The 27,173-nt window shown below is 36.3% G+C and overlaps 1 protein-coding gene across 2 annotated transcripts; it reads left to right on the top strand.

Annotated features, from left to right (window-relative positions):
- The first annotated feature begins 4,538 nt into the window (after nt 1-4,538).
- On the top strand, nt 4,539-8,532 carry LOC132600850 (small ubiquitin-related modifier 2-like). 2 transcript variants are annotated; one of them, XM_060314266.1, is made up of 5 exons: nt 4,539-4,756; nt 7,169-7,242; nt 7,509-7,624; nt 7,969-8,121; nt 8,247-8,532. In XM_060314266.1, the coding sequence occupies exons 3-5, from the start codon at nt 7,535-7,537 to the stop codon at nt 8,319-8,321; spliced, it is 318 nt and encodes a 105-aa protein (XP_060170249.1). In that variant the 5' UTR covers nt 4,539-4,756; nt 7,169-7,242; nt 7,509-7,534; the 3' UTR covers nt 8,322-8,532. The 2 variants fall into 2 exon arrangements, with proteins under 2 accessions (XP_060170249.1, XP_060170248.1); XM_060314265.1 differs by lacking the exon at nt 7,169-7,242 and having other exon boundaries at nt 4,540-4,756.
- Nucleotides 8,533-27,173: the final 18,641 nt, after the last annotated feature.

Below are 27,173 nucleotides of genomic sequence, written 5' to 3' on the forward strand. Positions count from 1 at the left end.
TTCGACCTTGGAAAGATTAGAACAATATGGGTACAAAAAGGATTATGTGTAAGAAATGTTTTGAAGATTATGGGGTAGAAAGGATATTGGCAAATTATGAGGGGTAGAAGGGTTGTTGGAAAATAATAGGGGTAGAAGAGATGTTGAAAAAGATTATGGGGTAGAACGGGTGTTTGAAAAGGTTATGGGGGTAGAACGGATGTTGAACAATTATGGGACGGTAGAAACGATGTTGAAAGGATTATAGTCGTACCCCATTTCGAGTTGCCTACATATCTCACGTTCTATGAGAATCAGGTCATATATAGATCGAGATAAGCAAGTCAATGTCGACATTGCTTTTGCCCCAGTGTCGAATTAAGGTGAGAATGGGGTGTTATGGAGTGAAGGTTGATGGAGTAGTGAGAATTGTTAATGATTTTGGAAGTATGTTGGATGAGTTGGGATTTGTATACTCAAGGGGTTAAAGATAGGTGATAAGAATGCTTGAGAATGGAACGTATGTTTATAGCCTCCTAATTATAAATGTGGTGCACAACACACCCATAAGTAGGACTATACTAGACATGTTGCATATTCTCTAAGATTGCCCCAGTGTTGAGTTATCGCGACGCTGGGATATAAAAAAAAGTGTAGGATTATGAAAGAGTTGATTGAATTGAGATTTAATGGTGTACATGAAAGAAAAAATTGAAAAACCCACGTATCACATGTTTTTGGGATGTGAGCGGAGTTCGAGAATAGATCCGTGACCTCTGCTAGTGAGTTTGGACATTCCTCTTCAACAAATTTTTGCCTCAGTTCACTGCATATGAGAGAGTTCCACACTGTGTTGCGTTTCTTTTTGTAGTTAATAGGTGTAGATTGTATTTCTTATCAAAACTTAAAATAAATAATTAGCAAATGAAGTATATAAAGTAAAATGTAAAAAATAGAATATAAATTGAGATAAGTGTGAAGCCGTATGTCAATGAAAATGAAGTTGCAACGAGTCGAAATAATGTCTTTAGAATCTTGATGTGCTTTCCTCAGCAAACGATGTTTGTAATGTCTCAAGCAAAAGTTACATGAAATTCATGTTAATACCATTACTAAAGTTTGGGGTAAAGTTAAAAGCGTAAAATGTATAAAGAGTGTAAATTATGAGTATGAGAATGAGAATGAGTATGAAGTCGTGTGGCTCATGAGATGATGAGGCCGTGTAGCCAAATAGTGTCTCTGGTTGTCTTTAGGGACTTGAATGAATGACGCCTCCGTTTGTCTTCGGGGACTTGACGTCGAGTGTTAAAAATTGATGAAGGGGTCGTCTAGCCGAATGATGTCTCTGGTTGTCTTCGGGGACTTGGTGATGAATGGTGTCTACGATTGTCTTCGGGGACTTGATGTTGATTGTTCTAAAATCCCCCGATCGTCTTCGAGGACTGATCTTGATTGTTGTAAATCCTATAAAACTTTATAGTAAAGTTGTTAAATAAAGTCATGATAAGTAAGGTAAGGTATATGATAAGAGAGAAATATAGTCGTTTCGCTTATGATGGAGGGGTAGTGTCGCCAATTGATGTCTTCGGATGTCTTCGGGGACTTGGTGTTGATTGTTATAAAATCCTCCAGTTGTCTTCGGGGACTGATGTTGGTTGTTTTAAATCCTACGGTTGTATTAGAGTAAAGTTGTTAAATAGAGTCATAAAGTCATGATAAAGTAAATGATAACTAAGAAATAAAGCTGTGTGGCTTATGACGAGGGGGTCGTATGGCTAAGGCCTCCGGGTGTCTTCGGAGTCTTGAAGATAAGTGACGCCTCCGGTTGTCTTCGGGGACTCGACGGTAAACGATGTCTGTAAAAATGAAGGCAAAGTCATTAAAAGTTGGTAAAGTGAATGATATAAAGTAAATGGGAAAGTAGAGAGTAAGATAAGAGTGTAGCTATTTGGCTCACGCAGATGAGGCTGTGTGGCCAAATGACGTCTTTGACTTCAAAGACTTGGTGTTGATTCCTACAAAATTCAAGGTGAAGTCATTAAAGTAGTTAAAATGAATGATGAAGTAATTGGTAAAGTAGAGAGTAAAGTCAGAGTGTAGCCGTTTGGCTTATGCTGATGGGGCTGTGTAGCCAAATGATGTCTTCGATGGTCTTCAAAGACTTGGTGTCGATTCCTGAAAAAATCAAGGTAAAGTCGTTGAAGTAGTTAAAATGAATTATAAAAGTAGTTAGTAAAGAAGAGATTAAATTAAGAGTGAAGCTGATTGGATGATGATGATTATGTGATCGTGACAAGCTAAATTAAGGACGTCGTCGATCTCAAAAGGCTTGATGCTTGTTTTCATAAGTCTGGATGTCAACCTGAAAATTACAATTGCATTTGTTAATAAAGTCATAAAGTTGTTGTGATAAAAATAAAGAATAAAATTAAGTTAAAGATGAAGTTGCTTGGCTTAGTAAGGCGAAGCCGCAGCGGGCCAAATGACGCCTTTTGGCCATGATTGGTAGACTTGATTGTTTATTTAGTGTTCTGATCTCGTGGTCTGTTAAACCTGCACTCAAAGAAAAATTCTTAGTTTGGGAGGGGAGTTGCTTGTGTTGACTCGAAGCTTGACTTTGTTGGCGCTTCATTCGTCTCGTTTGTTCTGACCTTGTGATCTTCGTTCAAACCTTGGTAAATGAATAGTAGAAAAGTAACAGAAAGAGAATCTATCAATTGAAATATATATATATATATATGCCAACTTTTAGATTGTGACACTTTTGAAACAAATTGAAACATCCTTTGTCTGCATACTTCTTGTCTGGTAGCTTGAATCAAGTGTAGCTTGACAATGCCTAACTTGTACATGTCTTCCGAAAATTGCCCCAGTTTTGGTCTCAGAAGGGTAATACTAAACTTATGTTGTGGTAAGACTGAATCTTATATAGGTTGCCTGCGTATCCCACCAAGGGATTCAGAAACAAAGAGTGTCAACCAAAATGATCTCATAATTGTAGATGTATTAATGAAGGTTTACAACCAAAGACATTTAAAGAACATGTACTGTACATAGAATGAATCTTGGTTGTACTTATAATTGATGTATTTATGATGTTTTGACACTCTCAGCTAAATTATGCGCTTATGATTTACATTAAAGAATTTCCTGTTTTTCTTAATGGTGTACACGATATTATTTTGAGATATTACCAGATAAGTCTCAATGAGACATTATTGTGTACCATAATGTTAAATGTTTTATAGCTTATAAACCCGGTATGATGAGTTACTAATGTTGTAGTATATAGAAGGAAGTATGTAGTACGATATTATGTACAATATAACTCGCGGTTAATGATTTGTCATATTATGATATGTATAACGGACATCATAGAAGATATTTATTTTATGCGCAACTAATATTTATGTCATTATATATTGATGTTATGTGGTCATTGAGCCAAGTAAGAGAATGTTACAACAACATCAACAACAACGACATATCCAGTGTAGTCCCACAAATGGGGTCTGGGGAGGGTAGAATATATGCAGATTTTATCCCTACTTTGTGCGATAGAGATGTTGTTTTCGATATACCCTTAGCTCAATCCAAGCAAATGAAAGCAGATCGGGAAAAAGAAAGAACTGATTGAAAAGGAAATAGTAAGTACAACAAAGTAATATGATAATAAGTAGGAGAACGTTAGACTTTATATTATTTTACGTGTGACCCGATTAATGTATGCTCCTAACTATTATTTAATGAAGAATAAATCTCATCTATTAGATAGGTTACTTGATAGACGTACCAGATTAAGTCTCAACCTCTATAAATTGGTGCTCCCTCCACCCATTAGGTTTACCACATATTATCTACATGTTTTCCATCACTAACGGTTATGGTAACTTGAAGTTAGGGCAAGGAGATAGAAACCAGTTTTTACAAGTAATGCTTTCTCTCATCTGTGCGATAATATCTTCCGTGTCAGGTATGTTTTTCATATCATCTCTCTGTGAGATTATTGTTTCAAAATCCTGGTGTGCATTAAGTTGAGTTCACTAGCAAAAATTGGGGAAAATTACACAAATATGGGGAAAAAAACTTCTTTACTTTTTTGTTACGTTATATTTAATTCACTATCTTTTTAGTTCGCATTTCTATTTAAATTCCTTATTATATCCTTCATTTTCTCCAATTGTTTTCCCCTCTCATCACTTGTTTGAAATTTTTTCTTTCAATTCCCTCTCTAGTTTCCCAACAAGAAAGAAGAATAAAGCATTAATGTCGTTGTCCTTTCTTCCGGCGTAAACCAGATTATGTAAGTCTCTTGTTTTTTGTTTCTTCTGGTCGATTTCATCATTCTCCAGTAAGATTCAACGGATTTAAAATGTTTCTCGAATGAATTTCTAAAATCCACGAGTCCCACATCGAATAAATGTTTCTTTAATGAATTTTTGAAATCCGCTAGTCCCGCATCGAATAAACATTTCTTTAATCCTCAAGTCCCACATCGAATACAACTTCAAAAATATGAATATTTGGGTTCCATATAAAGAACCCCATATGCTTCTTCAACACCACAATTTTTACACCGCCTCGAGCTAGACTTTTCAGTCACTCGGCTAAGCATGGAATTTTAATCCACGAGCCTTGAGTTTGTCAATTTTCTTGCTCAAGTTCTATTTTTCTTTTTTTTTTTCTTTTGTCTTCGCCAACACGAAATAGTCGATTTGTCGGTGAAAGTTTGAAGGTGATCCACGACGCTTATTGCTCGAATCGCTGCTCCAAAAAGGTAATTTTCTCTACTCTTTTCATTTTTTACCCCCTGTTTGGATGGTGGTTTCCCGTAGTTCATTAATGTATGATTTTCTATGAAACCATGTTTGTTTCCATTGTTTTTAGAATTATGTGGTATGGTGTTGTAAACCCGTGGTTCATTCCATGATTATATAACCATGAAAAGTCCCAATAACCACGGATTTGGTGAGTTTTTTCGTGGTTACATATTTCATCTCTCCATTATATCCCCTCCACCATTCACCCCACCCCACCCCCACGCTACCACTCACCTCACCCCACCCCACCCCTGCCCCACCCTACCACTCACCCCACCCCACCCCTGCCCCACCCTACCACTCACCCCCACCTCACTCTTGCCACTCACCCCACCCCACCCCATCCCTACCACCCACCCCCACCACTGCAACCACCACCCACTACCCCTCACCACCGCCCAACCCCACCCCACAACAACTCACCCCCACCCTCATCCCACAGCCACCCACCTCACACCACCCACCCCTTCACCACCCCCACCTACTACCCCTCACCACCACCCAATCCCACCCACACCCTACCACCCACTACCCCCACCTCACACCACCCACCCCTCCACCACCCCCACCTACTACCTGCTTATTTTTTAAAGTTCCTATTTTATTCTTTACCTAAGTTTTATTAATATATATAAATTAATTTCTAATTAAGAGTTAAGGGTATTTTAGTAAACTTACAAGTTATTATACAGTACCAGACAGTCAAACCAAACAATACAAATGTTATTAAACCACAACAAACGATACAGTCTATCCAAACATGGTGTTCATTAATACAGTACAATACAATACAACACTATAATGTATCATACCATACTGTACATTAATGAACCACGCGAAACAATCATCCAAACAGAGGGTGTCTTTTATTTCGGCCTTGTTTTGGTATTTAGTTTAAGTCTCAATTCTGTTTATTGCTTTCTAAGTTCTGTGTATAGGTACGTTTAAATTTCAGTACGAACATGATCTTATTTTCTTTTAAGTTGAGTTTTATGTATATATATTTTAATATTTGCTATATTTCTGTTTAGAGAGTTGAGTATGATTTGGGATAGAATCATAGTCGTTGTTCACATTCTGTAACCTTTAGTCCCTTTCATTTATCGTATTCCTTTCTAGTTTAATGACTATAGCTTGTGGATAGTTGTTCTTTGCTCTCTGATAATATAGGTTTGTGTAGCTGCTCTTTGTTCTATAATAATGCTAATTAAAGTATGAATTAGTTAAATCTTTTGTTCTCTTTAGAGTAGTGTTTATCTAAGGAACAAATATTTTGTTCATTTCCTCTGTGATGCATCTGCTTCTTTTATCATAAGCCGATAGTTAACAATATTAAGATTCTGTTTTAGTAAATGAGCAGCTCACTCTTGAGTTTGATATTGGCTTTCAAACTTTTAAGTGTTTAATATCAAGATTTTGGTAGCTTAAGCATATAATGATTTAGCCCCATTCTCAGTTCCCTGATTTAGTAAACTAATTTGGGAATTCCTTTAAGATAAAGTTTAAGTGAAGTGTTGGTTTAATGGTCCTAAAATTTTCTCTGTTCCTCTCGTGTGTGAATCCTTAAAGTTGAGTTTAACAGGTTTACTCTAAATATATGGTGTGTCTTTCCTTATAAACTTTACTAACCCCATTCTCATTTCCCTCGTTGTTGTTTTTTTTAAAAAAAAAAAATTGTGGACTGATTAGTTTAAAGCAAGTTGTGACCCTTCCTTATTTATAGTATGCATGTGTCTTCGATTAGACGATGTGATTGCTTTGAGTACAATTATTGTACTTATGATGATGCATTTATGATGATTTGACACTTTGAGCTCAATTATGTGTCTATATACATTAATGAATTTCTTGTTTCTCATAATGATGCACACGTTATTGTTTTAAGATATTACAGGATAAGTTTCAATGAGACATTATTGTAGACCTTAACGTTAAGTGGTTTATAGCTTATGAACCTGGTATGATGAGTTACTAATGTTGTAGTATATGGAAGGAAGTATGTCGTACAATATTATGTACAATATAACTCGCAGTTAATGGTTTGTCATATTATGACATGTATGATGGACATTATAGAAGAGATTTATTTTATGCGCAACTAATGTGTATGTCATTATATATTGATGTTATGCAGTCATTGGGCCAACAAGGAGAATGTTAGACTTTTTATTATTATGTGTGACCCGATTAATGTAGGCTTATAACTAATATTTAATGAAAAATAAATCTCGTCCGTTGCATAAGTTACTTGATGGACATATCGGATTAAGTCTCAATCTTTATAAATTGGTCCTCCCTCCACCCATTATGATTACCACATATTCTCTATACGATTTTCATCACTGACGGTTGTGATAACATGAAGTTAGGTCTAGGAGGCAGAAACCAATTTTTTACAAGTAACGCTTTCCGCTTATTTGCACAATAGTGTCTTCCACATCGGGTATGTTTTTCGTATTATCTCTCAGTAAGATTATTATGTTCAGGATCTTGATGTGCATTAAGTTGAGTTCACAAGCAAAAGTTGAAAAAAATTATACAAATATGAAAAATATACTTTTGTACGTTTTGGTTGCTTTATATTTAATCTACTATCTTTTAGTTTCGTATCTCTTTTTTAAATTCCTTATGATATCCTTCATGTTGTTCAATTGATGTCCCCTCTCATCATATGTTTGTAATTTTTTTTCTTTTCAATTCCCTCTCTAGATTCTCAACAACAAAGAAGAACGAAAATGGCAACAGATAAGAAAACCGAGAGGCCATTTGAAGAATCAACTGGATCAAATGCTGAAAATTGTGTATATCTCATAATTAAATCACAGGTTCATCATTTCACTCTCTAGCTTTCTCTAGTTACTATATATATATATATATATATATGAAAATGTCAATAAAAGGACATTTGAGATGAGAATATTAAAAAAAATCAAAAATTGCTCTGTTGGCGAGAAATAAATAGCATATTGCTCTTTCAAGGGAGTATAAGATTGAAGAAATGCCCTTGAAATCCTTTACAACTTTACAAATATTGAGGCATTTTTATTATAATATTATTTTAGAATGATCACAAGTCATGATTTTGAGTTTTCCTGCACATAAAATACTATAAAACTTTAGCCATTATAATTACACTACTATCTTTCTAATCTTATCCGTCTTTTTGTAGGATGGTACGAGTGTCTACTTGAAGGTCGATCCCTCTTCCGTAATGAAAGTGATATTCAAGGAATATTGTAAGAGAAAGCAAATAATAGATTACAAAACAGTTCGATTTTTCTTCAATGGCCAACGCATTTCCCCAAGAAAGACGGTTAACGAAGTAAGTTCTTTATTTGCATAACTTTATTTATATTATTGTTAATTAGGCATTTCAACAGTACTCTACATATTCATAGTCCTCATATTTATATAATTTTTTTAATCTGCTTATCGGGTATAATGAAGCTTGGGTTAGAAAACAATGATGAGATTGATGCTATGCTGCATCAAGAAGGAGGAGGGCCTGCACACCAAATATGAGAATTTGTGGAAGAATAAAAGTAGTGTTGTATGATTCACCACCAAGCTATGAAATTTGATTTTTTTGTAATGACTGCTTGATGTCATGTGTTCAATGAATATTGTCAGTGTTTGTACCTTAGTTAACCAGTTATGTGTTGTTGCTTTGAGCAGGTTGGAAAACAGTTAATGTTATTTTCTTGCAATATATTAATGATAGGATTTCTGAAAACTTTAAAATATTAAATTATTTTATGTCATGATTTCAGTTTACATATTACTTAATTGCCTTGTAAACTTGGCATGCCTTCTTCGATCCCAATGACAAATTAAGATTTTAGGATTCGACTCGTCAAAATCTTAAACTCGAATTTTCGATGGTTCGTCTATTTGTACCAATAAAAGTTTGTTGAGATTCAATTGTTTAGATTGATTGAATTCTTTATTACATACTATAAAATTTCATGGCATATAAACAAATTGAAAACGTACCGAATAAAGATGGAAATACGACATCATATGATTCGATTGTTGTATCTTGTTTTGTCGCAGAGGAAAACAGGCTTTGTAATATATTTTCATTTCATCATAGTTTTAGTTTGGCTTAATATAAAAAGAAACGTGAATTACTTCAGTGTATAAAAGTCAAAGAGGAAAAAAAAACTGTGAAGATTTAGAACTAAAATAGGACGGAAAAAGAAGAAGAATTGGAATAGGTATTTAAGACCTATAGGCTACAATCAGAGTTCTTTGTATTTCGAACTCCCACATATACATATATCTTTATTTGCACCTCATTATATGTTTTTATTTTCTACTATTCGCCCATTAACCTATTATTTATTTACAACATCGGTAACATTCATACTTGAATCATAAGTGAATCATCTTTTATTCTTAAACACCATAGTCATGTAATATATCTTACATTTTATTGAAAACATGTGCTATCTTCATAACGTAAATCATAAATCATGAAATCATAATATCTCAATACTTTTAAGATAGAACATAAAACGATGGAAAATGTATGCTCGCTCACCCCTACGGACATGTTTTAACATTCTAAACCATTTTTGGTAAGAAAGGGCTAAAAAGAAACAAAAAATTCGAGACTTTATTCTGAGTTCAATTTTCAATCTGATCAACTGAGTTGCTTTTTTTTATATGGTGGTATTCGGCCCAGCTTACACACATCTCAACTATTTCAATGAGCACAACTTGATCACCTGAGTTGCTTTCTCTTGCGTATAATATTGGGTTTGAGAAAATATGAACTCTCAGAACATATTGTAAGCATATAATGTTTTGAATCATTGGATATTTGAGTTGGCTTAATGAATCAAAGTCGATCATAATCATGATGACATAATGTTGAATCCTCCCTCATATTTGAAAGAGAATTTCACCATGATTTGTGCAGTCCAAAAGCACACTATTATCTACAAATAGCTCGCATAAGATATTGCAATTAATACTCATTAATAACTTCCATCCATCTGCTTTCATGATCCAAAAGTCCAATGCATTGTTGTACATTTTGCCACCATATAAACAGACACAACCTTTCAAAGAAGTCAAATCGATACAATTGATCATATTCATCTATAAAATCTGATTTTGGAATCTCCTTCGACTCATCTGGCTTCATGTCAAAGTGTATACTCATAGAATCTCGACGTACTAAGTGGTTAATTTTTCAATCAATAGATCAAAAGACACGACTTTCAATGCTTATCCCCCGACTGCACTCCCATGACCTTGCATTAAGCTCTTGTACTATACGATGAACACATGTTTCCTTCGTCCAACAATTCTTACTTACATAACAAACAACATAAAAAGATTTATAGATCAATATAACTTTGTAGTCATCGACATTAGAATCATAGCAAAATCCACAACCATGTGGCGTTGTGCAACTGTAAGCTTTCACATACGGAAATTCATAGATTCCATATTCATTAATATAAGGATTGCACAAAGCATATGATTTATACCCAGTTGCTCTTTAATAGAACCAACCCATCACGTGAGCATAAGGCTGGGACATGTAGAAATCTCTTTAGAGGAAACTTTTGATCTTCCATTGTAATTAGGGGATTTTCAAAGTCTCGAAACTTGAATATACCTCATTCGTCTGTACCTATAAAAGCATTTTGAGACTCGATTCTTTGGATTGATCATGTTGTATTTTCTTGAATATTTTGTCACATATTATAGCTTTTCATGGCTTAAAAACAAATTGAAAACGTAACAAATATTTAACAATAGCCTCGTCATATCATATTTTATCATAAAAGTGGGAAGCATCAAACTCAAATGTTGAAATACTAAACTACCTTTAAAATATTGACTGGCATTAATACCCTTCTTCTTGCATTATTCCTACAACATCATCACACAAAATTAAAAAAAAATCGTAATGAGTATTAATCGTTTGATAATGTTATTTTTCTTCCCACTACTCTTAATTAGCAAGAATAACGACCACTGAATGTCAAACATGAGGTACGCTCTGAATCCCAAATTATATTCATGAAAATATTTGCTTTTGGGAAATCAACAGTTACATTTAGTGGACAGATTGTTCTATAAAGAGAATAAACCGACTAAATATGAGATGCCTAAAAAATGACAGTAGATGGAGGCATGAAGTTAAAAGCAAGAGAAGCCTTGATGCATTTATAGTCTCATATTTAGTAATGTCCGAACTCTTTCCTATAAAATAATTTTGTTTAGTTTTGAACATATTATACTTTTTGAATACACACTGTAATTGCATAGTTTAATTGCATATGCATGTTGTGAAAAGAAAACAACTAATGAAATTCACCTAATTCAACAATTAGATTTCCGGTAAGGTTGAGTGTTTTTGTCACGACCCAAGTTATCGTGAGTGGCACCCATACCAATCTCTTAGTGGGCTAACCATCTACTTAACCAACCATCCCAACAATTACCAATTACTTAGCCCTTTTTAGACATATCAAGAATATAACAAAATTAATAATCATCCAAAACGTCTGGTCATGCCATAAATAAATAACTAATGCGGAAGTCTAATTATTACAACTCCAAAATCCGAAAGTCATCGTACAAGAAGTCTAAAATAATAACTGTCTAAAGAATGAACTACTGTCTGAAATAAACATAAATGTCTAAAATGAAATAGACATCCAAAACGAGAAAGATCTTCGGGCGGCCTGACATGGATAGGAGCTCACCACCAAATCTATCGGAAACTGGCCTCACGCTAAATATGAGGTTTGGTAGACGTCTCTGGATCATAATCTGCACTCAAAAAAATGCAGCAAGGTAGTATCAGTACAAGCACTATGTATCGGTAGATATCATAGGCCGACTAAAATTAGTATCATGCAAAATTTCGCGAAATCAACTGAATAGATATATAGGCACCACAACACATAACCATATTAAACTATCAACAAGAATCATCCAACACCAAAATAAAATAAGCCTACACAAATAGTAATCAATACAAGTAACTCAACACCTGTCATTACCAACACAACCATAACTCTCGAAATATCTCAACTCTGTCACATATTCGTACACACATGTTGAATGGTATTGTTTGCCTAGATAGCCATGACCTCCAGGGGACCCATGGTATCTATGTACCACTCGCTCCGGAACTGACCTCAGATCACAAGCCCAAAATTAGGCCACATCCTCACCTCTTGTCAAATGTACCTTTTCATATTTATATTATCTTTCTCATCACAATCTATTTCCATTCCACAATCAATAAGGAATGTGAACAATCAATAAATCAATATCAAGGAACACAAGTCACTGTGTCACAAGTCATATCAAGACTCAAGAATCAATTCATCAATAGCATGAATAAGAGATTCCTCCAAGTCAACAAGAAGGGTATTCATTAACTCCTTCTTTATAATATCATAATAGTTAATCACATAATCAATCAACCAATATCAAATAAAGGAAATTCCAACCACACTTTATGTACGAAGCCCTAATCACGCTTCTCCTATCAATTTCATAACATATACAATCAACTAATCAAAGTCTAACTCAAGTAGACCGTAACCTACCTCAAAGACGAACTGGAACAATGCAATCACTCCGCAATAGCTTTCCCCTTTCGCAATGCTTCAGAACGTTCAAAGACTAGTAACCATAACGCTAAGTGAGCAATGGGTCACCTACTCAACAAACAACAATTGGGGAAAAGAACCCAACTACTTTTACCCCTTTTCAAATGGGTGAACTATCACTAAGCGTGAATTCATACTAATATTAATCCCAATAATCATATTCTATCCATTCATGGATTTTCTAATCAATACAACCCTTTTACAAGCAGTTTTTATGCAAAGCTTCTATTTTTATGAAACCCTAAGTCTCAATACGTCATTCTCATCATTTAATAATCAAATTCTCATCCTAGGAAGTGATAATTTGTACTCCTAGATGATCAAACAACAATAAAATCGATAACCCATTAATTATTCAAGGGTTTGCACTTTCTAGGGGTCTAACCTTTCATTCACCATTAGAGAACCTTTAACTAATCATGGTGTCACGCCCCGAACCATGGTCTGGGCATAGCACTGCACTCGTGTCACGATCCAATTTCACTAAGTCGTGCAGGCACCTACCTTTCCCCCCTCGGTAGGCAAACCCTTAACTCAACATTCACAAATAATAGAAAATAGCGGAAGAATTAAAATAGTGAAAGTCTCATAATTATAATATAAATAAGAAAATGCGAAAGTAAATGAAATCCGCCCTAGTATCTGGACTGGTCATACAAGAGCATCTAACTAAAATCTACAAGTTTGGAATATCAATAATGCATCAAGTCCGAAGATGTCTCGGAATAGGAAATAAGACATAAATAAGAAGAATCTTCAACGCGGCGGACGTCTCGTGCTCATCCTGTAGACTCTAAGCAAATCTCAGAGCGACTTTCAGCCATGAGAAATAGAAGTAGATCTAGCCTGGAATTCTACATTCATAACAGAATGCAGCAAGTTCACGTCAGTACAAAACCACAGTACTTGTAGGTATCATCGGCCGACTAAGTATAGCTAACATAATTCAGACAATAAAGCAAATAGGCAGATAAATCAACAATTATAAGCCGAACATAATCAGAACCAAGTACCGTCATCGCCTAAGTAGAGCATCTAATCCCAAATGTGCCAAGTCTCAATATGTCTAATATGAAAACAACATCACAAGTAAAACACCAAATCATCTCAATATAAGTCATGGTGCAATGCAATGCAATAATGTATGAATGCAATGCAATGCCATGCAAATGTTGTGTACACATGTACTCCGGAGGGAAATATTGACGTCTCGGTAGCACAACCCATGAGGGATCCGCGAAGTCCATGTACTATGTTGCTCCGTATCACACAGCATAGAGACGACCTTTCCACCCTTTACACCTGCCGACCATCCCATATCACACAACATAGAATGGTCGCGTAATTAGTATAAAACCTCCCAAGTATTTCAAAACAACATAGGCCACATCGTCACCGCCCTGTCAAATGTGCCTTAGAGATATTTATATGTATATGCAAGATGAGTACTCAATGTATGATTCAAGTATGCAAATGACAACAACAAGATTTCTTATCACACTCATTCCGCTCCGGTACATGACTTCAGATCACGGACCCTCACATCACACAATGCACGATTCCGGGACAACCATCGGATATCGGACTACTCACATCACTCTCATGCAAACTGAGCTCAGCTCATCACAGTGTTTCATCAAGTACCAACAGTGTCTCAACACTATATCATGAATAATGATAATGAGTGAAATGCATGTGTCAACATCAAGAATCCGCTCAATATCACAAGTACCAACATAGGTATGCCAACAATATAATCAACAACTATATAGATCATACGGAAATCTATGCTCGTATTAACGTCAAAAGCAAAGTACCATCATATCATAATCAAGATGTAACAACAGTTCCCCGATATCTATTAATAACACGTGGAATCAAGCCAACACAACAGATTAATTAAGTCACACACAACGGGGTGGCTAGCCTCAATCACGCTACAGGGCCCAACCTAAGACAATATCTAACTCAACTTCATACCCGAAGTTTTACATGCTTTCTTCGACGATATAATCTAAATATATACTTCGTTATACGAAGTCTCACCAAGGGTAAGCCATAACCTACCTGGATGGCGGAACAGAAACACCAATAAATCACTCTTTTGCCTTGCCCTTCCGCTGAGCCTCAGAACCAAAGATGTCTAGGCATATTCGAAATCTAGATTAGAAATCATGAAGAACGATACTAATATTGCTATCATTCAATTTGGGTCAAAAACCAATCCTAGAATTTAGAGAAACGTGCCCACAAGCTCAAACGGAAAATTCGGGGGTAAATTATCCAATTAAAGACTAGGTGATCAAAACCCATCAACTAATTGCTAAATTAACTCAAGAATTCATCCAATCTCGAAATTTAAGCAAAACCCCTAATTTTGGGTATAAACCCTAACTCTTAAATTCAAGAATTCATCACCAATAATGGAAGGTATATGATTAACAACCTTAGATACATCATATCTAGCATAAACCCAAACAATTTCATCATTTAAAGCAACTTAGGAGGTCTAACTAATTTTATGAACTTCTCAAGAAAGACCCATTAAACTTTCTTCATGAAAAACCCCAATTTCCTATTTTAGAAATCATGGATTAAAGCTTAAACCAAGGGAATGAATCAAAGGGAAAGACTTAGATTATGGTTTAGACCTTACCCCATGGAAGAAAATTGAAGAACATCCTTGAATTCTCCCAAACCCAAACTTTCAATTTGAGAAAAACTCCAACAACATTAATAGCCAAAATGCCCAACTGTTCTGCCTCGTTTCTTATTCCAAATGATACCTAAACTCACTTTTGATGCCTCCAATGGATTCCTCTTGAAATTCCAGTCAAGTTAGGCTTTTGAATCACTCTATTTGACCTTATAATGAAAGAGATATGGAAGTTTCAATATTTGGAATAGTTCAGATTTTTAAATACGAATCTAGTGGCAATTTCGTAATTAATCTGAAAAAAAATCTAGCAACCCAATTCTTAGTAAAATGACCATAATCCCCTCATACAATGTCGAAAATTGATGATTTTAGTTGCTATGGTTCCAAAATTAAGATACGGACATAATAGTTTATGCTCAAATCAACATCGAAACCGAAAACAATCACCATACAACTCAAACTTATCCAAAACTCAACGGAATCTAACCAAACTTTGTGGATATGTCCAAAATCATCATGCAAACTTATTGAAACTTTCAAAACACCGACACGGGATCATCTTGACCCGATGTTGACCGTGGTCCACTCCAATTCTAACTTAACTAGTTTCTCAACTAATGGCCCAAATCACACCCGAACCCTTCGGGAACCAAACCAATGACACCACTAAGTCATAAATCACCCTCCGAAGGTAATGGAACTGTCGAAATTTGATTACGGACACATTTATCCAAAAGTCAACTTCGAATCAAACAATTTTTGCTTTAAGACCAAATTTTCTAAAAGTCATTCCAAAAACCCAAAACGAGGCCTAGGGAACTGTGCCACTAGTCCCCGCAAATCAAAATAGTACTAACAGGCTCGGAGAAGAGTCAACGGGGGAAAAAATGGTAAAAATGCAATAACAACCAAACGGATCATTACAACTTGATGCCTAACTGCATGTGACCGAGTGAACCCATAGGCGGGCTGAATCAACATGTGATATCAAAACATGCAATAATAAGAAAATAATACTAATACATGTTGATCTACTAAAAGTCTGACTGAAATATATTAAATGCGGAATTACTGGTTTAAGTCTAAAATATCTTAAATAAACGCCAACAAGGCTAACATTCCATGGTCTGCTAATATCTGAGTGACTGGACGATGTCTATGAAGCCTCTAAGGAAAACTGAAAAGATAACTGTCTAATATACTGGGAAGCCTGAAAGCAGGATTATGCCCCAGAGGAACTGGGCTCTGGGGCTCAATCGTCAACCTTGCTAGCTGAATCGTCAACATGTATATCGTTGCCTGCATCACGAGATGCTGGCCCCCCAAGCAATAAGAAAAACGACATCAGCACATTTGAATTGTACTGGTATGTAAAGCAATTGAAAGGAAGAAATATAAGTACCAAAACTGAAACTGATAACTGTAAACTGAACTAAGCAGGAAGGAAAGGATCTGAAGTACTCCCTGTTATGAATGAAAAATCACCTGTATAACTGTAAATATAAATTATGGCCTAGGGCCCAAATAAATATGCAAAAAAATTTAGCCTCAGGCCCAAGCAATACGTATGCATAAACTGTGGCTTGGGGCCCAAAATATAGATACAAGCATTCAACATTAAACAATTCATGATACTGAGACTGAGATATAACTGCTAGCATGATAACTGTCTCTGATTATGGAACTTAAGCCAATAACTGATTATACACTGACTGAGACTCATGTGGTGTCAATACACAAGTCTGTAATGATTATGTACTGAGTTCATGATATTCCAAATGATAACCATGAACGAATTATGAAACTATATCCCTAGAAGATAGAATTTCTACAACTATTCATGAAACTAGGGCTAAACTATATTCTGAGGCAATTTACTGACAACTATGTAGAACGAGGCGTAGGGAGAATTGTGAACATCCCTTAAAGTAGATAGTTAGCCTCACATACCTATATATGCTCCAAAACATGTATCTATAATTCTGAACTTGAGAAGAATCCCCAAAACATGTGTCTTAAACCATGAACGTGAGTTTTCTTGAAAACCCTAGGTTAAGAACAACGATTCCCTAATTAGGTTACGCAATCTTATGCTAGAATTGGCTTGGAAGTGTTTGAGACACTTACCTTAGAGTATTGTATTGTTTGGAGAAAAGAAACCTCGTTCTAGGGCTTAATGGATTATGAAAACTAATTTCCTAGACTGAAGGGCCCTATTTATACTTTTTACTATCGCCGTATATTGACGGTTTGCACTGGTTGTGCAACTTGACGGTGCAAGTTAACGGGCTGTCCTTGTGCATTGATGGCCCGTCCTTGTGCATCGACGATCCGTCTTTGCGCATCGACTTGCACTACAGGTGGTAAAATGGCCATAACTTCTAGCACAGGGCTCTGTTTTGGCTCTATAATATATCGTTGGAAAGGTAAAGATCTACAACTTTCATGTTTTAAGATTTCTCAAATTCCCAATGTATTTTCATGAAATCTGGCTTGAAGAAGGACCTATCAAAAACTTAGGCGATTCCATCGAATTTAAGCACCTTACTATTAGCCACTTTGCGAGGATCATATCTTCTTGGTCCGATCTCTGATTGGCCTGATCTTTATATGCCTAGAAAGGTACTTCCACGTACTACAACTTTCATTGAGGAAACTTTTCAAAATTCTCAACTCATCGAAGGGTTATGGTTGCCAAAGTAGGCCCCTCGGTCACTTTTGCAAAACGTTCAAACCTTCAACCTTCCTCTGAAACTCTAACGATACGAGTCCAACCTTTGTTGTAAGATACGGGGTGTTACACATGGAACCTAACAATATGATGGAATGAACAAAGTGAAGGGTTGAGACTTACCTTTCAAGAATACTTTAGCCCTAGCCTTAGAATTTCGACATTGGAAACGGTTTTGGAGTTGTGTGGGGAATGGGTCTGGAATAAAGAATATAAAACACTGATTCTGCCTCGATTGCTGCAGTGGTCAATGTCTCGCTGCAGAGGTCTTGCTATAGCGGGAAACCTCCCGCTATGGCGGACCTCATTTAATCCCCGGCTCCCCGCAGCGGCGATCCTAGCCGCACTACGATGGACCCTCTACAGCGGTCCCTCACCTGCTGCATCTGTCCATTTTGACTAGTAGCTCGGGTTTTTTCCACTGGTTTTTCACCCAAGAATCCAACACCAATCCAAGGCTCTACAGACGTAAACAAAGCATGCACACATACATAAAAACATGCTACGGATTCAACCGCGGTCTCAGAATTCCCAACGGAGGTCTAGTTTTCTAATTCACCCCCCAATAACGACCTAGCGGGTCATTACAGTTTTCATAATCTAATTCAGTCTGGAAGTCAAATCAGTTGATGCTCACACGTCCTTCTCATATGAGGGAAATGAATGGTGACCTCTAGAGAAGTAAAACGAAGTTTTTTGTGGTTTTAATTTATGTAAATGAATTTCTTTTTTTATTTGACTTTGGGTATATTTGGGAGTAGAATATATATAACATATATTACAATTTCTATTTTCTTGTATAAATAAGTAATTAGGTTTTGCTTTTTGTTTGATTTTCAATGCTCAAGTTTCTATATTTCTATTAAGTGCTTTATGAAAAAGATATTTATTTTGACACTCAGATTAAACAAACAAAAACTGTCACGACCCAATTTACTAAATCATGAAGGCCCCAACCCCCACCATGTCAGTAAGCTATCCACAACCCATTAAAGTCAAATAATTAAGGGACAACAGTGAGGAATAAGTAAACAAGCCAATTTTTAAAGTCTGAATAAGTCCTATAATCTTAAAAATACGAAATAAGCAATCCAACCCCAGAAACTGGTGTCAATAGTACAAGAACTAGCTAAATAGAAGTACAAGGCTGGGATGCAACCCGAAATACTGTCCAGAAAAGGAAAAGATAAGATAAACATAGAAGGAAAATCGGGTGCTACAGATCAGCATGTTGCTCACCTCGAATCCTCCGAATGGCCTCCTCAAAGATCGACGTAGTCTCGAGATTCCTTGGTGCCGAGAATAGAATCTGCAGCAAAGGGTGCAGCAAGTGTAGAGTGAGTATGGGATAACAACGTGTACTCAGCAACATCGTCGACCGACCCTAAACTAAAACGGAGACGAAGGTTGGTCTTCCAATACTATTTCCACACTTAACGGATATTAGTCCATAAACCGTTGTTAGCCCATCATAATAAAAATCACAGTAATCACAGGTTACAAGCCTAGGTAAGAAACCTCTAAATCCTCAAGTCCGTCTAAGTAGCCAATAAGCAAGTGAATACCATCCAAATAAGGAATCAATGAAATGATATGATATGCAAATGTTATGCAATGCAGGGACTTTCCATCACCGGTACACCCACGTTCAAATACTATGAATCGTGACCCATAAGGGACTCGCAAGGTTCATATTCACTTTGGGTTCCTAGCCTCTTAAGCTTCTAAATCACCATACTCAGCTCGTAGGCTCACATTACCTATCACTAACCAATTTGGCTCATCGGCATCACTCCGTCAGGTACCATTTTGCCTCAAACCTTACATGTGTATCCTAAATTATGCATGAGATACCATATAAAGCATGAATATGACATGCACAACTATAAGAAATCAAGCTAAGAAATACAAACTCAATCTTTAGCTCTTTTCCACTTTTAAACGAGTATTTTATGGAGCGATCAGAACGCATGATCACAAATAATACAAGTAATAAGCATAAAGCAATAAAAAAGGGACCTCATATCAAATTCGCAATCACAATCACTCTATGCTATCAGCTAATACCCAAAGCATGGCATTCTGATCGGACTGTACAATGTAAATATAGGCAAGTACCCATAACATAGCACCGGTACCCGATACAAGTGTTTGGTACCTCACAATTATTGGGACCCCCTTAGTTACCTCATTACTCCCTCTTACTTAGTCCATTTTAACCAACCACAGCGCTTTAAATAAGGTCAAAGAGGTCTCAACTTGCTTCAATTGGAGTCTAACTATCGCAACAAAGCCTTGCCCTTTCGTAGAGCCTCCAAACGATTCCAATTTGGTCAAATATGGTATTTAGATAAGAATACGAGTCTATCGCTACCCATATTGCCATATAAAGGATTCGGGTCCAGAAAGTCAACCTAAAACCCATCCCAACAACGAAGGTCAAAATCATTCATTGTAAAATCGGATTCAATTCAATTACGCTCAACCTGAAGCGATCGCGCAACCCTAGCGCGATAGCGCAAACCCAAATTTCCCCCTCTATCGCGCTAATGGAGCGCGATCGTGTTGCCTTGCCAAACTTCCTTCAGCGCGATTGTGCTGACTAGCTCTCAATCCTCCAATGCAATTGCGCTCCCTCAGCGCGATTGCGCTCACACTAGATATCAGAAACTTCTGGTGTCTTCAAATCTTTGGATTAACACCCAAAACTCATCTAGAACCTCCCGGACACGAACCAAATATGCATTTCAATCATAAAACACACTACGAACCTACTCGCGCACTCGAAATTCCCAAAAAAGGTCGTCTTGACCCGTGTTGACTAAGGTCAACTCCAGCCATCAAAATTCTAAATTCTCCACCAACGATTTAAATCACACCCGAACGTCTCGGGACCCGAACCAATAGTCCGACTATATCAAAAATCACATTCTAGACATAATGAAATAGACGAAACTTTCAAAAAGACTCATTTGCCCCCCGATGTTGACTTTGGTCAACCCATACCTTAAGGATTTCCAAAAACACTTTTTTCTTACCCAAAACTCACCAAAATGCCTAGGGAATCGCACCACCCACCGGCAACGGCAAGTCAAATATACCGCAAAGAAGGTAGAGAAAGGGTCATTTAGAGTAAAATAGGCAAAACAACCTAACAGGTCGTTGCAAAAACGAAATAAAATGCCTTAAATTGTATGATTCTTCAGCTAGGCTGTATGACAAGCTTAGTTCTTGGAGAATATATATTTAATGAAGTATATCAATATCCACCTATACCACTTTTTCAGTTTGAATTTTTCTTTTGAACTCATTCTAATGCTTCATCTACCTCTCCTCTATTATAATTAAGTATATACTTTTTATTTCCTCAAAGGGAGTGTCGGAATTCAAAACATAACGATCAACTTTTTAGATATTGAGTGACAAATATTATATTTATTTTCACGATACATATATATCCATATAAGGCTTATATCAAAATAATTTAATTCACACCGAAGAAATAGGATTGAAAATCCAATATAATGTTTCTACACCTTAGTTGAGATTTTTATTTGTTGTTATATTGAACATGCTCTATAGAAAGAGTCGAAGTCTTAATGCAGCTTCAACAATTAGTTTAAAATATAATTGTAGTTCTATCCAATCATTTCAAGTTAACTACGCTATTGCTTTAACATATACGAACACTAATAATCAATTTGAGCTTTTTCCCTTTCCAATTTTATTCTGAATTTCATACACATATATTATAATAAATAAAGGGAAAAGGATAAAAAAAAATCCTCTACTTTGGGAAAAGGGCTAAAAATATCCTCTGTTACCTGTACTTTGGGAAAAGGACTAAAAATATCCTCTGTTACAAATTTGGGTAAAAAATACCCCTCCTTTCATTAAAGTTTTCAAATATACCCCTATCTTAACGAAAATCCCCCAAAATAACCCGATTGCATTTTTAAACCCGCTCCATTTAAACCAGACCCAACTACATTAAAAATTCATATGGACCAATTTGTTCCCTAGTCCTACATCTGGAGCCACTAGGCACAGGAGCAAGCAACCAATAGGGATTTTCTATTTAGTTGGGTCGGGTTTAAATGAAAAAGGTTTAAAAATAAAATCGGGTTATGTTGGGGATTTCCATTAATACAGGCGTATATTTGAAAACTTTAATGACGGAAGAGGTATTTTTGACCCAAATTTGTAATAGAGGATATTTTTAGCCCTTTTTCCAAAGTAGAGGGGTATTTTTGACCCTGTATATGCTTTAAAAAGTATGTGTTAATTGTCAAGGGATACATGTACAATGCATATGCACAGAGACTTGTTGTATAAAATCAACATTGGGTATGGGTCCTAATGCACGAGTAAGAGGGTCCGGCACTTTTGTAACCAAAAAAAAAATTGGGAACCAAACTAACCCATTAAAAAAAAAAAAGAACCAAACTAGGCTTCACGCACAGAATCTGTGCGTGAAACCCGTCCCTAAAACCCCCCGACCCAACCTTTATTCTTTGGAAATCAAACTCAAAATTAAGGTTTTTTGCGTACTTTGACCAAAGATTAGTCACATTTCAAAACACCGGAATATAAATATTTTATATAGAACTTAATATTTTTTTAGTGTACAATAATATCGGCTCATTACATCAAGTATACATATACATTTGGATCGTCGTTTTAGGGGTTGTAAAGTACTCCAAAGTACGTTTGAAAACTTGTTATATTTAGGTTTAAGTGCCATATTTTATAGGGTTTTGATTAATCTCTTTTGTTTTACTCCCAAAGCTATGAAAGTACTTTTTTGGTTCAACATGAGAGGTTCATAATAATTGAAAAATATTTCATTCCATTAGCAACGAAATACATCATTAAATTACAATAGACTTAAAAAAAAATCAAGTTCTAGACACTCTTCTACTTCCAGATGTGCTGCCACCACGGGAGTTTTGCCCACATGAATGCTTATCATGCCCAAATTGCTTACATGTCGAGCACTTGCGAGAGTAAGTCTTTTCGCTAACATTCATTTGATTGTGATAACGGGTTAGCTTGTTTTTTCCCAATTTACGGATATGGTTCTTGTTCGCAATCATAGAAAACGGCGCGGCTGGATAATAAGCTTGATCACCAAGGGGACGGAATTGACCCGAATATGCTTTAAGGTATTTTACGACCTTATATTTCTCCGCCACATAACCAGTTACATTTTTGGCCATTCTCTCAAAGCACTTGACTGCATGAGAACATGGCATGTTGTACGTTTGCCACTTACCACAAGTGCATGATTGTGTACGCTGAGTAACGATATGTTTGTTTCCTCCTTTGTCGTTGCAATAACCCGTTCTAACTTCATACACTCGTTCAACGACGTCATACTCGATCATTTGGTGACCTTCTGCCTTTCTTCTATGGTGCTCCATCTTTTTATAGGGCTTTGGCATCTATGTTCTCTCGTCGGCTAATATAGCTCTTGCCTGCCTTGTTCTATCCGCAAATCGCTCCACGACCTGCCTGAAAGTTAGTCTTACCATTGCGGTGACAGGTAGTTCTCGAGTAGATTTGAGGAGCCCATTGAAAGACTCTGAGCTATTCGTTGTGAGCATGCCCCATCTCCTTCCTCCATCAGCATAAAGCATCCATTTTTCAACTTCTAATTTCATTAACCAAACATATGCCTCTTCACTCACTTCCTTTAGCAGCTCCATTTTTGCAGCCCATTTTCTTTGTTGATACTGCATCTCAGCCCACCACATCAATTTGTTTACAGTGCCATTTGCAAACTTTGTTTGCAAATTAACCTTTAAGTGCCTTAAGCAATATCGATGGTAAGCATGTGGAGGCTGCCACCCTTCCAGAGTATGCATATTGTGCAATATGCCTTTATGATGATCCGATAGGACACCTATGCCCTGACGACCCTTAATAGCATAAGTTTGTAGATGAGTCAAGAACATCCCCCATGTCTCGTTGCTCTCGTTGGCGGCAATTGCGAAAGCAAGAGGGAATATTGACCCATTGACATCTATACCTACTGTAATTAGGAGTTTAATGTCATATCGGCCATATACATGGGTCTCATCTATCGATATCACATTCCGGCAGTGAGCAAAACCGTCAATACTTGGTTTGAATGCCCAAAAGACGAAGTCAAAAACTCTGCCCTCTTAAAGCCGCCACTATACAACAGTGCCAGGATTAGCATGTTGTAGAGCCGCCATATACCCCGGCAATGCCTGAAAAGAGGATTTCCAAGTTCCAAAGATCGTTTCAAAAGCACGTCTACGCCCGAGAAATCCCTTTCTCCTGCTTATGATTTTACCATATTTTGAGTGGACCATGCTAATACAAGTTTTGATAGGCATCCTGCATAAGTTTAAACAAACAACATTTAACAATGATATTTTAATTGCTATAAGATATATAATGTAAATGGTCAGATAAATTACCTTGGAGTTTCCTCAATATGTTTAAGTAACACATGAGCAATCATGTTTATATCTAGATTAAAATGATCTGCTCGACTTTGTCCCATATCACAAGTGTGCTTCGGGTGGAATTTTGTGATTTCCCACTGACCATCCAGCTTAGCAATTCCCTGAAGCAACCACCGACAGCCTTGAGTATGTCGCTTACAAATCAACCTCCATACCGATCTGTTTGAGTCATCAACCTTAAACTCCCTCATATCCTTTACACAATACATTCTGACAACCCGTTGCAACATCTTTTTTTATGTGAACTGCATTCCCTTTGCAATGACACATTCATCAGTCAAGGGATTTTTTGGTTCAATCCACGTTTTTTGGTGACTTTGATAATCATCTCTTGTGAAGACAAATACATCCTCACGACCTTGGAGACTGTCAAGATATGGAATATAGTCAGAATTCCATTGCATTGAGCTGTCAGGAATTGGGTTTTCGGCCATCGGAGGTGGTACGTGGTGGTAATTTGGTTCTGGTTGCTTTTGGGGACTACAATGCGTATCTTCTTCATCCCCTTCACTATCTTCATCATCGGTTACCTCTGCATTATTAGTTGGTTCATCGTCATCACTCTCTGATGTATCCACGTAACTTGGACAATCAGCGCCATCTAATAAAGGCCTCCTCCTACACGATAGATTGCATATGTTAAATTCCAAATTCACAAATATATATATATATATATATATATATATATATATATATATATATTAATTATTTAGCATATAGGTGATGAACCTACGCATATTGATTATGAGCATGGTGTGGAGAATGATCAACTCCACCAAACTGAGAGGATTGCCTTTCATCCACAGTTGGTACCACTAGCGAGTTTTGATAATAATCAGCTGCACTGAACTGGGAATTATTATAATAATCAGCTTCACTGAACTGAAAATTATTGTAATAATCAGCTCCACTGGACTGAGAGTTCTGATAATAATGACTTGCTCCACTAAATTGAGATGATTGCCCAATATTACTCGTATCAGGTCTATAAACCCTACAAAGATTTAAAAATTGTTATTTACCAATACATACAATAAACACGTGCTACCACACAAAATAATAATATAAGAATGCATATTTACCAAGTTTGATTTAATTGTTGGGTAAGATTTTTCAGCGGCACCTGGCCACTCAAAATACCCCCGTAAGACATAAAATCTCCATACGTGTTAGCTTGACTGGGTTGTTCTTGCAGGACCTCTCTGGGTATCTTTTCAACATACATCTCCAGAAAATGAAGGGCGACTAAATGTTTTAATTCTTCTGGCGCATTCAAATAATCCCTTAAAGAATCATCATCATTGATATAATGCCTACCATAAAGCACTACATCATTGGAAACTGATTGTGGATATCTGCCTATTATAGAGATTTCATACTCATCTGTACTAACCTTCATTTTTTCATATATGTAAGTGACTAGTGATTCATAAGACATTTCAAGTGGACATTTAACATGAACGTTTGGTCTTTTATTGTAACGAATGTACTATTGTCATCAAAGATAATACCATCCCAATGTATTGAAACCTTAACTGGTGGAATATCTTGAGCCATTTTTTGTATGACTTAAGATAGGTTTTTTTGAATGACTTAAGAGACTTAAACTTATGAAATGGATGAGTTTTTACCTCGTCCAACATTATTCTTAAATAGATTCATAGTCACCCCTATTGCGCACAAGAACATTGCGTAATATGAATTTAATTCAAATAAGCGGTCGAAAATGTAGCATTGTGTTGTCAAATCGGTCCTTTAGGTGTCATAAAAAAGCTGAAATTGGCATGCATAATATGTTGTCAAATCATGTCCTATTGCGCATAAGAACGTTGCGTAATATGAATTTAATTCAAATAAACGGTCAAAAATGTAGCATTGTATTGTCAAATCGGTCCTTTAGGTGTCATAACAAAGCAGAAATTGGCATGCATGATGTGTTGTCAAATTATGAATTCAATTCAAATAAACGGTCAAAAATGCAGCATTGTGTTGTCAAATCGGTCCTTTACGTGTCAAAAAAAAGCTGAAATTGGCAGGCATGATATGTTGTCAAATCATGTCCTATTGCGCACAAGAACATTGCGTAATATGAATTTAATTCAAATAAACGGTCAAAAAATGCATGACTATATATAACATGATTGACAAACAACTAGTATTCACTTTAAAATGAGTTATCATGACATTCTACAACCAGTTTGAAAATCTGGATTCTATTACATGTTTTACCCCAGCAAAAATATTTGAAGCAATGGGTAGGACATGGGAACTAGATGATGATGATGATTTTCATTACTCAAATAACCCTAACAAAAGATTCAATCAAGAATACAATAAAACAATGAGAGAGGAGTGGAATTGGCGTGTTAGGGAGGCTGAAGCACTGGAGCAAAAGTTAGCTTCAATAGGGCTTAGACGCCCAAAAAAACGTGCTATGTCAATGCCTCGCGGAACTCCACAAGAGTTTAATTTTTCTCTCAATCGTTTTCGCGAAGAGAACAATCGAATGCAAATACGTTACCATAGGGTAAAATATGGTATACATGGTAGCACAAGATTTAGATCCAAGTGGGATTCAGACTGTGAAATGTCCGATGAAGATTAATATTTTTCTTATAGTAAGGTAAGTAGGTAGGGTCATAAAGACCCCCCCCCCCCCAGGGTACTTGGGGGTTTGCAACTATATAAGTAGCCCTTTTTTTTGTTATTAGACTACACCATATTCAATCTCGAGTAGTAGAAACTCAGCTTGGTCTTTACTCCTTCCAAAAGAACTAAATAGCAGTGATGATGAGAGTTCAAATCATAGCAGTTTTTCGAGTGATACCAGTGATTTCAAAC

Source organism: Lycium barbarum, chromosome 6 (genome assembly GCF_019175385.1).
Source record: "Lycium barbarum isolate Lr01 chromosome 6, ASM1917538v2, whole genome shotgun sequence".
NCBI classification, from domain to species: domain Eukaryota; kingdom Viridiplantae; phylum Streptophyta; class Magnoliopsida; order Solanales; family Solanaceae; genus Lycium; species Lycium barbarum.